Genomic DNA, 13910 nt, shown 5'->3' on the forward strand with positions numbered 1-13910 from the left:
CAGCAATCCGTGCTCCATTTCCCACTCGTAGGTCGACTTCACCCTTGCTTAACTTTCTACTTCTTCTTAGTCCCTGTGGTTTGGAACATAAGTGTGAGCCACAACCTGTATCTAATACCCAAGAAGTTGAATTAGCAAGTATACAGTCTATAACGAAAATACCTGAAGATGGAACGATTGTTCCGTTCTTCTGATCTTCCTTTAGCTTCAAGCAATCTCTTTTCCAATGCCCCTTCTTCTTGTAGTAGAAGCATTCGGATTCAGAAGTGGGTTGACTGACCTTCCTCTTTGCAGATTTGGCGCCAGTTTGCTTAGTTGGGCTGGCCTTGTTGCCACCTTTCTTAGCATTCCTCTTCTTTCCAAATTTCTTGAACTTGCCCCCACGCACCATAAGCACATCCTGCTTATCACTTTTGAGCGTCTTTTCAGCGGTCTTCAGCATACCGTGAAGCTCAGTGAGCGTTTTGTCCAGACTATTCATACTGTAGTTCAGTTTGAACTGATCATACCCGCTATGAAGAGAATGGAGGATGGTGTCTATAGCCATTTCCTGAGAAAATTGCTGATCCAGCCGACTCATATTCTCAATGAGTCCAATCATTTTGAGAACATGTGGACTTACGGGCTCGCCTTTCTTAAGTTTGGTCTCAAGAATTTGCCTATGAGTCTCGAATCTTTCGACTCGAGCCAGATCTTGGAACATGTTCTTCAACTCACTGATGATTGTGAAAGCATCTGAGTTGATGAACGTTTTCTGCAGATCCGCACTCATGGTGGCGAGCATTAGACATTTCACATCCTTGTTGGCATCAATCCAACGATTGAGGGCTGCCTGAGTGACCCCGTCGCCTGCAGCTTCGGGCATCGCCTCATCTAGGACATACTCCTTTTCTTCCTGCATAAGAACTATTTGCAAGTTCCTTTGCCAGTCAAGGAAGTTTTTCCCGTTCAACTTCTCCTTTTCGAGAATTGATCGAATGTTGAATGAATTGTTGTTTGCCATATTAAAAACTACAATTGAAAAGAATAAACAAATAAATAACCATTCACAGTTTCTCTTAATAAACTTAAATTCTAGCATACATGCATAATTCAATGTTTATTAAGCATTTTATTCAAATTATGTGTTCCGGCAGGTGTGAATAAAATGATTCCAAGATCCTAAAATCATTGAAGAACTAAGCACAGTTTGTCGACTTAATCCTAGAACATCTTAGGTAAGCAAAAGCCTTTTGCTAATAGTCTAGAAACTATTCTTGGTTGATAGGTACGTCTAGGAACTTATTAGGTAAACCTATCGATTTTGCCACGACATAAAAGGACTCCTTACTTATATCGTTGAGTTTCACCAAAACTAACATGTACTCACAATTATTTGTGTACCTTGCCCCTTTAGGACCAATAAGTAACACCTCGCTGAGCGAAAACTATTACTAGATTGATGTAAAGGATATCCAAGCAAGTGTATATTTTGGCATGGCACCTTTTAACTCAATTTTTAAGTTTGGAACTTAAAGCTCTTACTATGTTGGTTAGATTTTAAGTGAACTAAAATCCTTAATCATGCAACATAATCAAGCTTTTGATCTCATGCATTTTAAGACATATTTAAAAGCAATAAATAACTTAAAACATGCATAAGATATTTGTGATCTAGTATGGCCCGACTTCATCTTGAAGCTTTAACTTCAAAGTCCGTCTTGAAAATCTCCGTGGGAGGCACCATTTTCTTCAAATAGGATAAGCTATAACTAATTACAACTATTTGATGGTACGCAGACCATATTTGAATTGAAAAATAACTTTGGTACTTCAGACCAATTACATTCAAATTAATGGTACGCAGACCATATTTTCTATCCTATTTGGGCCATACTAGTCACTTCATAACCTGCAAAACAGTACATATACAATATATACCATTCACCCATTCATTATCATGAATGGCCCACATAGCTGGTTAGTAAAACACATTATGCATCACGTAAACATTTGCAGCAATTAATCAAGGGCCCCAATAATCTACCAATTATTCAGTCCTTATTAATTCTAATCAAGTTGTTTTAACCTTAAGGATTTGTAGACCTAATCAAGAGTTTATGACTAAAAAGCGCTCCCACTTAAACCAATAAATTCATATGCTTTACTAATTTTAAACATAAAAATGTATTTCTAGTCTAACCGGAAACATACAAATTTAATTAAAATTTAAAGCTCATATAAATTTATAATTGAATCCAAAAAGTTTAATTTAATTTCAGTCGTATTTAAATTAATTCATGATTTTAATTTTAGTAAAATAATTAGAATAAATAACATTTATTATAATTACAATATTCAAAATTAAAATCCAAGAAAATAATTTAAATTATTAATTTTAAAATTAATTAAAATTACGTGAACTGAAATTTTCAAATTAAACATTCAAAACGATCTAATCGTAACGCAAACACCCTACGCATTGCACGCCCATGGGCCGCTCGCACACAACCATCGCTGGCCATGTGCGCGCAGCCCATGCGCTCGTCGCATAGCTGCTGCATTTCCATCGCAAGCCATCGCACGCTGCGTGCGCGCCAGCGCTCGTCGCACGCGAGCCATCGCTCGCAGTGCGCGCGAGCCATCGCTCGCTGTGCGCGCGATATCGCTCGCTGGGCGCGCGACATCGCTCGCTGTGCGTGCGAGCCATCGCTCGCTGGGCGCGCGACATCGCTCGCTGTGCGCGCGAGCAACGCTGGGCGCAGCGCTCGTGGCACGCGAGCTTGCGCTCGCTGCGCGCGAGGCTGCGCGCTCTTGCGCGAGGCAGTGCGCGTTGTGGCGCAGCTCGCTTGCTGCCCACACGCGACTGCCTTGGCTCGCCCTTCGCCCATGCCCATTCGTCCATTGCTCGTGGCCCACGACACAAGGCAGGGCTGCTGCCTTGTGCACGTGCACCATGCCTAGCTCATTGCATTCGTGCCGCACGGGCGACGAGCTCCCTTGCTCGTCGTCGCATGCCCGCACTATACAACACCCCTTAAGGGTAACACGAAGCGTCCATTGCTTTGTGCGTGCAAGTTATATGAACGAATCGCATAAAAAATTTAAAATTTATAAAATTAATGACAAATTAATAAATATTATTAATTTCATAATTTTAGGGCGAAAAATCGAAAATTTATTATTCAATTGATTTCCGATTTACATGGATTCAAGTCTAGGTCATAAAAATTTAAAATTTATCATAAATTTACAATTTTTATGGTGGTTTTTAATCATAGGTTTCTAATTAAATTATAATTAATTATGAAAATCAAATTAATTCTAAATTATTCTAATTTTCAACAAATTAATCATAATTACAAATTAGATTGCATAATTAACAAGGCTAGGCATTCAAACTTGTTAAACATATACAGTAGGTCAATCAAAAATTCAAGATTTATCAACAACAATCGCAAATATTTAATTTAACATCTTAAATTTACGAAATTTTGCATTCGAAAAACTAAAACCTTCGAAAAGTCATAGTTAGGCTTCGAATTTGAGAATTCTGGGTTCGGCAGAAAAATATTATTTTTGTCAAAATTTTAGAATGCATTTTACATGCGAAATTGACACAAAAATCACTCGATTTGGATGAGTAACGAAGAAACTGCCGAAAAACTGCGTACGTATAATTAAATAAACGCAATTTGCAATTAATTAACAATTACGAAAATTAATCACCCCTTTTAATTCTTGCAAATTTGTAATATTTAACCATGTTCATGCAATTTAGATTATGAAAATAATAAGGGGCTCTGATACCACTGTTAGGTTATGATACATATGATATTACATAAATCATGCGGAAACAACCATTAACCTAGGATTACCTATTATTTACACATAATCATATAGCATAATTTAGATGCATACTCTTTGTTGCGTGCCCTCCCTAGCTGCGCCCGAACCGAACCAGAACAAGTCTTTAGGACTCCAAGTGTCGTCCCTCCGTAGATAGTCCACAACACGTCCGGATCCGCCTTAAGATTGACCAACTAGAATCGCCCTTAAGGTACTAGAATTTTCTGCACTTTTGAGCAAGATGTGTGGCTGAATTTTTCTCTCAAAAACTCACTTTGAATACTTTGAAACTCGTTATAAATTGTGAACCCAGGCCACATATTTATAGGGGTATGGAAAGGGAATTGGAATCCTATTCAGATACAAATTGATTAAACCTAGAATCCTACAAGAACTCTAATTTAATTAATTTATCAAATAGAATTAGGAATTTAATCATTAACCGAACTCTGCACGTTTTAGGAAACGTGCACGAACACAAACACTTACACACGCACACACGGCAGCCACGATGGGCCGCCCATGCGTGCGCACGAGCAGCAGCCCACGCAGCGAGGCCTGCGCGAGCTGCAAGCCCACGCAGCTCCCGCGCGCGCTGCGCGCGCTGTGCGCGCTGCCACGGCCTGCTGGGCCTGGCCTTGCGCTGGGCCTGGCGTGGCTGTTTGTGCGGCGCGCTTGGCTTGCTGGGCGATGGCCTGGCTTCGTGCTGGGCCCTCGTCCGGCAGGCCTCGTCCGATGCTTATTCGTACGATACGCTTCCGATTAAATTTCCGATTCCGGAATTCATTTCCGATACGAACAATATTTAACATTTCCGATTCCGGAATTAATTTCCGTTTCGAACAAATATTTAATATTTCCGTTTCCGGAATTATTTTCCGATTCCGGTAATATTTCCGATTCTGACAATATTTCCGTTTCCGGCAATATTTCCGATTCTGGTAATATTTCCATTTCCGATAATATTTTCCGATACGTACCATGTTTCCGTTTCCGGCAACATCTACGACTTGGATAATATTTATATTTCCGATACGATCCATATTTCCGTTTCCGGTAATATCATCGTTTCCGGAGTATTCATTTCTTGCCTGTGACGATCTCAGCTCCCACTGAAACCAAGATCCGTCGGTTCCGAATATCCATAGATAGAGTATTTAATGCCATTAAATACTTGATCCGTTTACGTACTATTTGTGTGACCCTACGGGTTCAGTCAAGAGTAAGCTGTGGATTAATATCATTAATTCCACTTGAACTGAAGCGGCCTCTAGCTAGGCATTCAGCTCACTTGATCTCACTGAATTATTAACTTGTTAATTAATACTGAACCGCATTTATTAGACTTAACATAGAATGCATACTTGGACCAAGGGCATTATTTCCTTCAGTATCCTCTTCAGCATACGACAGTTTTGAGTGTCGGCTTCTTTATGGAAGATATAGAACGGAGCTGGACCCCGTTTTGTTGTAGGCAGCCCTTTGGGAGACAACTGCTCTATCCCCAAGTTTGGACCTTCCTTCATGAGAATGTCTTCGAGACTAGCATTGTAGACGAACAAGCTTTCTGCTGACGGCCTCCTTCTCTTTATCCTAGTTTCGATGCCTTGACCAGTTTCTTTACGGGTGGGCTCTATTCGCGACCTTCTCGAGGTCTTGGTGGTGGATCTGTTTGTGAAGTAATGACTCTGGGGTTTCTAGGCGTGCCTTCGCTGTGTCGAGCTGGCCCGCCGCCCGGGACAGTCTTCTCTTACATGATAGCTTACCTCCTTCAATGATTGGGTCTCCATGGGTAGACCGCGTCAATCTACAGCCGACTTTCCTTTTTGCCTGGCCGCTCTGCTGCATTCTTGCACTGGGACGGTTTCACTGAAGGATTGTGAGCTCTTCTTGGAGGACATGCTGAAGTCTTTCTTGCCATCCGTCCGTGAGGTCCTGATGGAGACCATGCAACATGTGCTTCAGGGATCTCGCGGAGGTTGCCTGGCTTGCATGCTGAGATATCAAAAGGCTCTCCAGCTTCGCTTCCTATAGAGGATTGACCCATGTTGATGACAGGCCGGCTTCCTCCTGCGTCTTTCTTATTATCGGCCATAATACAATACCTCCCCACAGACGACACCAAATGTAGTGGGATCTTTTGTGGTGATGACGTGTCACGCATTCTTCGGAGGTATCAAGTATGCGCTGGCACGATCTTCCTGCAACCTGCAAAATAAGAATATTCCGGTAGGAATATTCCCTCCGATGCCTAAGTAAGTATTGGCTAGAGAGAGAAGTAATTTTTAGAGAGAAGGCAGAACAAAGATAGTTTAAGGTAGGTGGTAATGTATTGAATTCCTTTTTACCTTGGGATCTAAACTATTTATAGGGTTAGGGTTTCTCGGGAATTGATTCCTAAACCCTAGCTGCATGATTGGGTGATCTCTGCGATTGGAACACGTGTCCATTAGTAGGAGATTTGATTAGACCTGATGGACCCCTTAGGCTTGGGTTTGGTCATGGATAACTTGGGCTTTTATCAAGTAAGTGGACCTCCTGGGCCTAAGTAATGAGGTCTAGACCAGTATATGAACCCTGGGCCCATATAAATTTGGGGTAGGCTTGAGTAGGCCACGCACGTCTTATGGCCCATTGTGGTGATACACCAAGGCAACATCACTTCTTATATGTTGTATTGTTCCTCGGCCAATTTCATGTATTTAACTCTATTCCCTTCCCCAACTTCCTTATGTTCCATGAATTTACACAATTTTCACCACCATTAAATCACAAAATTGACAAAAATTAATGGAAGAAAAAGAGAAGGGTGAAAGAGTTAAAGAAAATCACACAAAGAAAATCACACAAGGAATATAAAAAAATGGAGGGAAATTGAATTAGGTAGTCATACATAAAGGTTTCATATATTTTTTCGCTTTCAGGTGGTAAAAAAACAACTTTTATTTTTTAGGTCGTAAAATACAAGTTTTTATTTTATAGGCGGTAAAAAATATTTTTTCGAAATTTGTGGGTGGTAAAAAAAAAATTCCGAAATTAAATCAATTAAAATTGGCGTGTTCTCTTCATCTTACAAAATATGGAGTAGGCCTATTAAGTTCATATAACTAGATCTCGAGCTCGTTCAAATAACAAACCATTACATAGTGGTTGTTTAGTCATCTTTAACTAATTTTATTGAGGGCTTGTGATTTTAGTGGGAGTATATGATTTAAATATAGGATTTGAAGGTTAAAATAATATATAAATTAAAAGAGGGAGATGAAATGAAAGAGGTTGAATTAATATATGAATTACATGATGAAATTGATGTTAAATGAGGAAGATAGAGTGGAAGATGCTTAAAGCTGTAAAATATAGCAAACAAAAATAAAAAATAAAAACTGAAACGAACAATATGAAACTGATGGATAAAAGGAGGAGATGACACATGTCATCTTATTATCTATGATTTCGCTAGGTATAGACTAGGTATAGATTTCTGATAAATTACGATCATATTTTATTATGATTCACATCTATAAATTTCGATCAAGTCCTATAAACATATTCTTTCAAGTTTACTAGTATCTTGAAATCAGACCGTCATATCAGATCTTTAAATATATCTTGAAATTTACCATCCTATTAGATTAATAAGGTTTAATAAATTCAGTTCAAATAAATTCAATTGTTATAAGATGAAAATAACTCACTCTAAATTCTACTATTACTACGTATAATTAAATTTGGCTCGAAAAAAATAAGTCCAGAAAAATAGAGATGACACATTGGCGCATAGTGACTTTATTCAATATTTCTCGTATAACGGTGAGTTTATCCCTCATACTCAACCTCAAGCTTCATACTATGCTACATCAGTTTTCCATTAGCTTTTACTATTGAGACTTACAAAATACTCTTCTTATTTGTACTCCTTCCGTTCCTAAATTTTGTTCCCGTTTCATTTTTTCCGGTCCTAAATTTTGTTCCCATTGTGAATCTTTATTATATTTGGCCATGTTTATTTTACCAAAATACCCCAATATCCATATCTAATTACCAAAAAACCTTAAGGTTCCACCCACATTCTACCCTAAATTTCACCACCTTCCTTATTTTATTCATTGACCCTTCCTCATACACCCACATTCCCTTATTTAATTCAATTACCATTCCCCATACACCACTTTAATAAAATATCTTCCATTTCCCTTATTTCTTTAATATTTTCTCTCTCCTTACTTTATTCTTTAAATATAATTTTTTTTACACTCAATCATTACTTATGTCCCCATACAAACCAAGATTCTATTTTTCTTAATTCTCACCCATGTTTTTTAGGGGAACAACATTTAAGAACGGAGGGAGTACAATTTAACCCCATAGGCCATATTCACTCAAGACTCGCTTAAACTCTTGTGTAATAGTTACATTTCTGACAAACTCAATTAAATGAGCACACTGAACGAGTTTTGAGTGGAGTTTGTAATTTATAAAAGCATCAATAATAGATATCTCTTAGCCCCCTCTTAAATTTTCTCTCTCTTTAAGAGGTAACTCTTAGCTAAAATATAGTAACTCTTAGCCCCCTCATATTTAGGGGTTGATTGCGACTTCCTCTAAATAAGAGGTACCTCTTAGAAAATAAGAGGGGGTTGAGGTTGAGGTTGAGGTTGAGGTTGAGGTTTGTGTTTGTTTTTTCATTTTTTATTTTTTTTAAAAAAAGAAAAAATATGTAAACAAGTATTTAAGAGATAGTAAATAAGAGTTAGTCTATTTCTTGGGTTTTTTCATAGGCAACTCTTATTAAGAGATGGTGATGAGTTGGATAAGGAGAGAGATTAAGAGGAGCCAAATAAGAGTAAGCTTACTATTGATGCTCTAAATCCACCTTCAGTCTTCTGATATCATGAGAAAGTCTTATACAAGTATTGTCCGTCTAGCTGTCAAAAAAAAAAGTATTGTCCATCAGAAAAATTATGAGACTCGTATAGAAACCCTTTTTAGACTTGGAATAAAATGACCTAAGCCGGTTCAAAAAAATTTGCAAGTCGGCCCTACACGAGGTCGGTTCAATTGTTAACCAAAAATAGTGATAGAGATAGACCTCTTTTAGGATATAAATTGTACACTTCTAGACACATTAGGATTCCTAATACACTTAGGAATAATGCCTTGTATTTACTATATATATGATCAATGATAATACTCCAAAATCACGGAGTTTTACAATAACCAACATGGTATCAGAGCTAAGTTACAATTAATTAGCTCCCTCGAATCTCTGATTTTTCTTTTTCTCTCCTCTAATTAAAGGTCCAATCTAGTGTTGTTGGTTCAGGCACAATCCAAAAGCCCACAAACACTTTACACTCCTCCCCTACATTACAACGCCAGCTTTTCCCCTCTCCTGCTTCACATGCCAACTACGACCCACTTCACCAGCCCACTGTAGTCCCACGCTATTCACCTCCACCCATGAGAGGTAATCAGCCCATTACTCCAACCTACCCTCCACCATTATCCCCGCAAATGCAAACTCGAGCTCGTCACGGGATTGTCAAGCCCAACCCGAAATATGCCATGTCAGCCCAAACACAAGGCCCAACTCCATATAAATCACCCATTCCCAAATCACATAAACAAGCTTTGTCTGACCCAAATTGGAATGCGGCAATGAAAGATGAATATGGTGCTCTGATTGAAACAGGGACATGGGATTTAGTTCCAAAACCATTGGATGTTAATATCATTAATTGTTTTTGGTTATTTCGGCATAAACTAAAGTCTACAAGTGATCTTGAACGGCACAAGGCTCGTTTGGTTGCAAATGGTAGTGGTCAAGAGAATGGTGTTGATTGTGATGAAACGTTTAGCCCGGTGGTCAAACCGGCTACTATTCGTACTGTCTTGAGTTTGGCTATGGCAAGAGGATGGTCTATTAATCAATTAGATGTCAAAAATGTGTTTCTTCACGGGGATCTTAAAAGAGACCGTTTATATGAACCAACCTCCGAAATTTGTTGACAAACGTGTTCCAAATTATGTATGTCTATTAAAAAAGTCTCTTTATGGTATGAAGCAGGAACCCCGGGCTTGGTATCAACGTCTTGCCCATTTTTTGACACGCATTGAATTCATCGGCCCTAAAAGTGACACGTCCCTACTCGTGTTTAATCATGGGGAACACACGGCCTATCTACTACTTTACGTAAATGACATAGTACTGACATGCTCTTCAAATGCTCTACGTGAGCAATTAATTTCATTATTGAAGTCAGAATTCCCAAATACTGACTTAGGCCCATTAAATTACTTTTTGGGCATCTCCGGCAATCGTACTTCTACTCATATGCTCCTCTCACAACAAAAGTATGCATAAGAAATTTTGGAATGTGCAGGTATGGGAACTTGTAAGTCTGTCGCTACACCTGTAGATACTAAGTCCAAACTTAGTGCAGACTCCGGTCCTCCTGTTCCGGATGCTACTCTTTACCGCAGCTTAGCAGGTGCTCTTCAGTACTTGACTTTTACTGGCCCTGACATTTCTTATGCGGTACAACAAATTTGTGTCTTTATGCATGATCCCAGGGAGGAACATCTAAATGCATTAATGAGAATTTTACGTTATGTTCAGGGTACTATTGATCATGGTTTACATTTATATCCTTCCGCACCACGACGTTTGATCACCTATACTGATGCAAATTGGGGCGGGTGTCCTGATACTCGTCGGTCGACCTCCGGTTATTGTTGTTTTCTTAATTTAATATCTTGGTCGTCAAAACGTCAGCCTACTCTTTCTTGATCGAGTGCAGAGGCGGAATACAGAGGTGTCGCCAATGTTGTCTCAGAGGCATGCTGGCTTCGAAATTTACTTTTGGAGCTACATTGTCCATTACGTCAGGCTACCATTGTTTATTGTGATAATGTGAGTGCAATCTACTTGTCTAGAAACCCGGTTCAACATCAACGCACAAAGCACGTCGAGATGGATATCCATTTTGTTCGCGAGAAGGTCGCGCTGGGTCAGATTCGGGTGCTTCATGTTCCTACTCGGTATCAATTTGCAGACATATTCACGAAAGGCCTACCACGACAACTATTCTTGGAATTCAAATCCAGTCTTAGCGTACATTCTCCTCCCGCTACGACTGCGGGGTGTGATTATAGACCTCTTTTAAGATATAAATTGTACACTTATAGACACATTAGGACTCCTAATACACTTAGGACTAGTGCCTTGTATTTACTATATATATGATCAATGATAATACTCCAAAATCACGAAGTTTTACAATAACCAATAAATAGTACTTCGTATTTATTGTAAAACTCAAAGAAGACATGGGCCTTAGGAATTTCCTGTGACTCGTGAGACTGAGAAATCGGGTGCCCTATAATGATGCTTCCCACTGATGCATGATAGATTGATAGATCTCCCTCCCAAGGAGAAGAAGTTATAGGCCTGTGGGCCTGAGCAAGTTTGCTAGGAGGAGAAGATATGGGCCTGTGGGCTTTAGTTGGGGAGGGAGATGAGCTGCAAGCTAAGGACATGTGAAATATGGAAATACTCCCATACTCACGTTTGATATTTGCAAACCACGTACTTTCTCTGTTTTATAATACACTAATCTTATATGCACGCGATGCGTGCGAATATAATAAACAGATTTATGTTATTATATTTACGTCTGAAATAACATGTAAAACATATACTTCCTCCGTTCCGTTTATATCGCACCATTTGTTTTTTACACTATTCACACTGCGACTTTGACCATTTTTTGTAATTCATATATAAGGAAATTTTAGTCAGGTGGGGTCATATTAGATTAGTATCGATATATATTTTCTAAATATTAATTTTTTATAATTTTTACTTGCACACGATTTGAGATATTAATAGTCAAAGTAATGGTTAGAAGAGTAAAAGTCAACCATGGTGCGATATTTCCGGAACGGAGGAAGTAATGTATATGCGATGCATGCGAATATAAGAAACATATAATTTAGATAGAGCCGAACGCATATAAACATATTGATTAAAATGACAAAGATTTATTTAAGGGGCTAGATTGATTAAAATGTTTCTTTAGGCTTTCATATTGGGTAAGTTATCATTATATTCTCTACTAGGTTAGGTCCCGTACAACGCACGGTTATTACTAAAATATTTTATTATTTCAATAGTATCTAAATAAAAGACTTGTGATATTAGGAAAACGTAAAAGTAAAAAGAATATGAAAAAGTATGAATTCATAGTGTATAAAATAAATATCCACATAAGCTAAATATGCATATTAGTACAATACGGAGTACAAAGTTAAGGATTACTCTGTATATAGTTGTATACTTACCACTTATTGTTATTATTTTAATTAACATTCGTACTCACCGTGTATTGTTATTAGACTAACATTAGAAATCAATTCTTCAATATTATATAAATTAATAAAAAAGTTATAACAATACATAAATAAAATCAAATTGTAAAGGAGAAAATAATATTAATTCATCTTTCCTCCAATAATATATTATGTACTACGTAGTTACATTTATGGTTGTGAGAAATAATTCCCCTGACTTTCATTGATTGTGTATTGTCAACTATATATACAAACTACCTGTTGTACAGTAGCGTGATATGAGGCTATCAATTAGGAATCTAATTAATACACAATATTTAAAAAATAACTGCATATTCTATCACACCCCCGCAGTCGAAGCGGAAGAAGACTGTCCCGGAAATCATTAAAAAGTACGCGTGGAAGACCTTTTGTAAAAATATCAGCAATCTGGAGGCGGGACGGTACATGAAGGGCATCAGTATATATACAAACTATCTGTTGTACAATAGCGTGACATGAGGCTATTAATTATGAATATAATTAATACATAATATTTACAAAATAACTGCATATTCTATCAATGGTAATTCAATTATATTTTATTTCATTTTTATTTTAGTTTCCTAAAAAAATGCAAAGTAAAATTTTTTAAAAAAAGTAAAAAATAATAATTTTTTGGCGGGAAAAAATCGCACCAGGAAAATACTGTCATTCCTGGTGTCTCTTTTAGTATATAGTAATAGATTCTATAAGTGCGGAGGGTATTTTGTAATCCAAGAGGAACACCAAAAGTGAATTTACGAAAATAATCTCAGCTCTTCACTTATATAATAGAGATACATCATTTTGTCTTTCTACACCATTTTAATATAGACTATGAATAGCTTTAATTACATGTTAATAAAAAATCATAAAATATATATTGAGATTAACTCAATAATAATTCAAAATACAAAATTTATCTTCACATATTAGTATTGATATGTAGTCAAAGTTGATAAATAGATAATATAGAAAGTCAATACGATACATGTCTTTGTTATGATGAGTTGATGACCTTTATTGTGTTGGCATTGATACTCCTAGGACTATTAGGATCATAAAATGGTGAGTTTAATGGCTTATAAGTGTTATAGCATTAGTGTAATGCTTCTGTCTCTGATTGAACAAATTATTAATACTAGTTGCCTACTTTGGAGTCTGGAGTCATGAGCTCCTAATATTTTGAAATGCAACTAGTCTTTGTATACTCACTAACCGTTTGAAGCATATATCAATAAAGTCTCGTAGGGGTTAATATTGAGGGCGGGCTAGTTCGATATCACTATTAATTTCCAGTTTTTTGTTTTTTGGTTTGATAAGTCATATGATTTACATTGAATCATGAACTAAAAAATAATGATCATACTTATAGTAATCATGTAAAATTTTAAAAATTGAAAATAACTTTTTGTGGTTTATATAATTTGGTTTTTAGTTTTGTGAAAAAACAGAAAACTGGAAAAAAACCGATACCGACAATACCCTAATCGTTTGAAAGGAGGTTCTCAACACAAAGGTTGACACAAACCTTTTGTTCTAAAGAGAGTTGGTGGGATGCCGTACTGTTATTTTTTTTCAACACGGAAGCTAATTCCTCTTTATAACCTAATACCTCATTAGATATTCGAGTAGCTGCAACTAAGCGCAATTTGGATTACACACCCGGGTGCACAGTACTCATTGTGCACCCTATTGAACATTTATTG

General features: G+C 37.4%; 1 protein-coding gene across 1 annotated transcript; it reads left to right on the forward strand.

Moving 5' to 3' along the window:
• The first annotated feature begins 10213 nt into the window (after positions 1-10213).
• On the forward strand, positions 10214-10618 carry LOC110783477 (uncharacterized mitochondrial protein AtMg00810-like). Its single transcript, XM_056839211.1, has 2 exons — positions 10214-10366; positions 10448-10618. Exons 1-2 carry the CDS (start codon positions 10214-10216, stop codon positions 10616-10618), a joined length of 324 nt encoding a protein of 107 aa, XP_056695189.1.
• Positions 10619-13910: the final 3292 nt, after the last annotated feature.

This window comes from Spinacia oleracea, chromosome 3, assembly GCF_020520425.1.
Source record: "Spinacia oleracea cultivar Varoflay chromosome 3, BTI_SOV_V1, whole genome shotgun sequence".
NCBI classification, from domain to species: domain Eukaryota; kingdom Viridiplantae; phylum Streptophyta; class Magnoliopsida; order Caryophyllales; family Amaranthaceae; genus Spinacia; species Spinacia oleracea.

Coding starts and splice junctions, on each gene's coding strand:
- LOC110783477 (XM_056839211.1), top strand. CDS start 10,214: ATGGGAACTTGTAAGTCTGTCGCTACACCTGTAGATACTAAGTCCAAA. Junction 10,367..10,447: donor GCCCTGACATTTCTTATGCG/GTACAACAAATT, acceptor CGTTATGTTCAG/GGTACTATTGATCATGGTTT.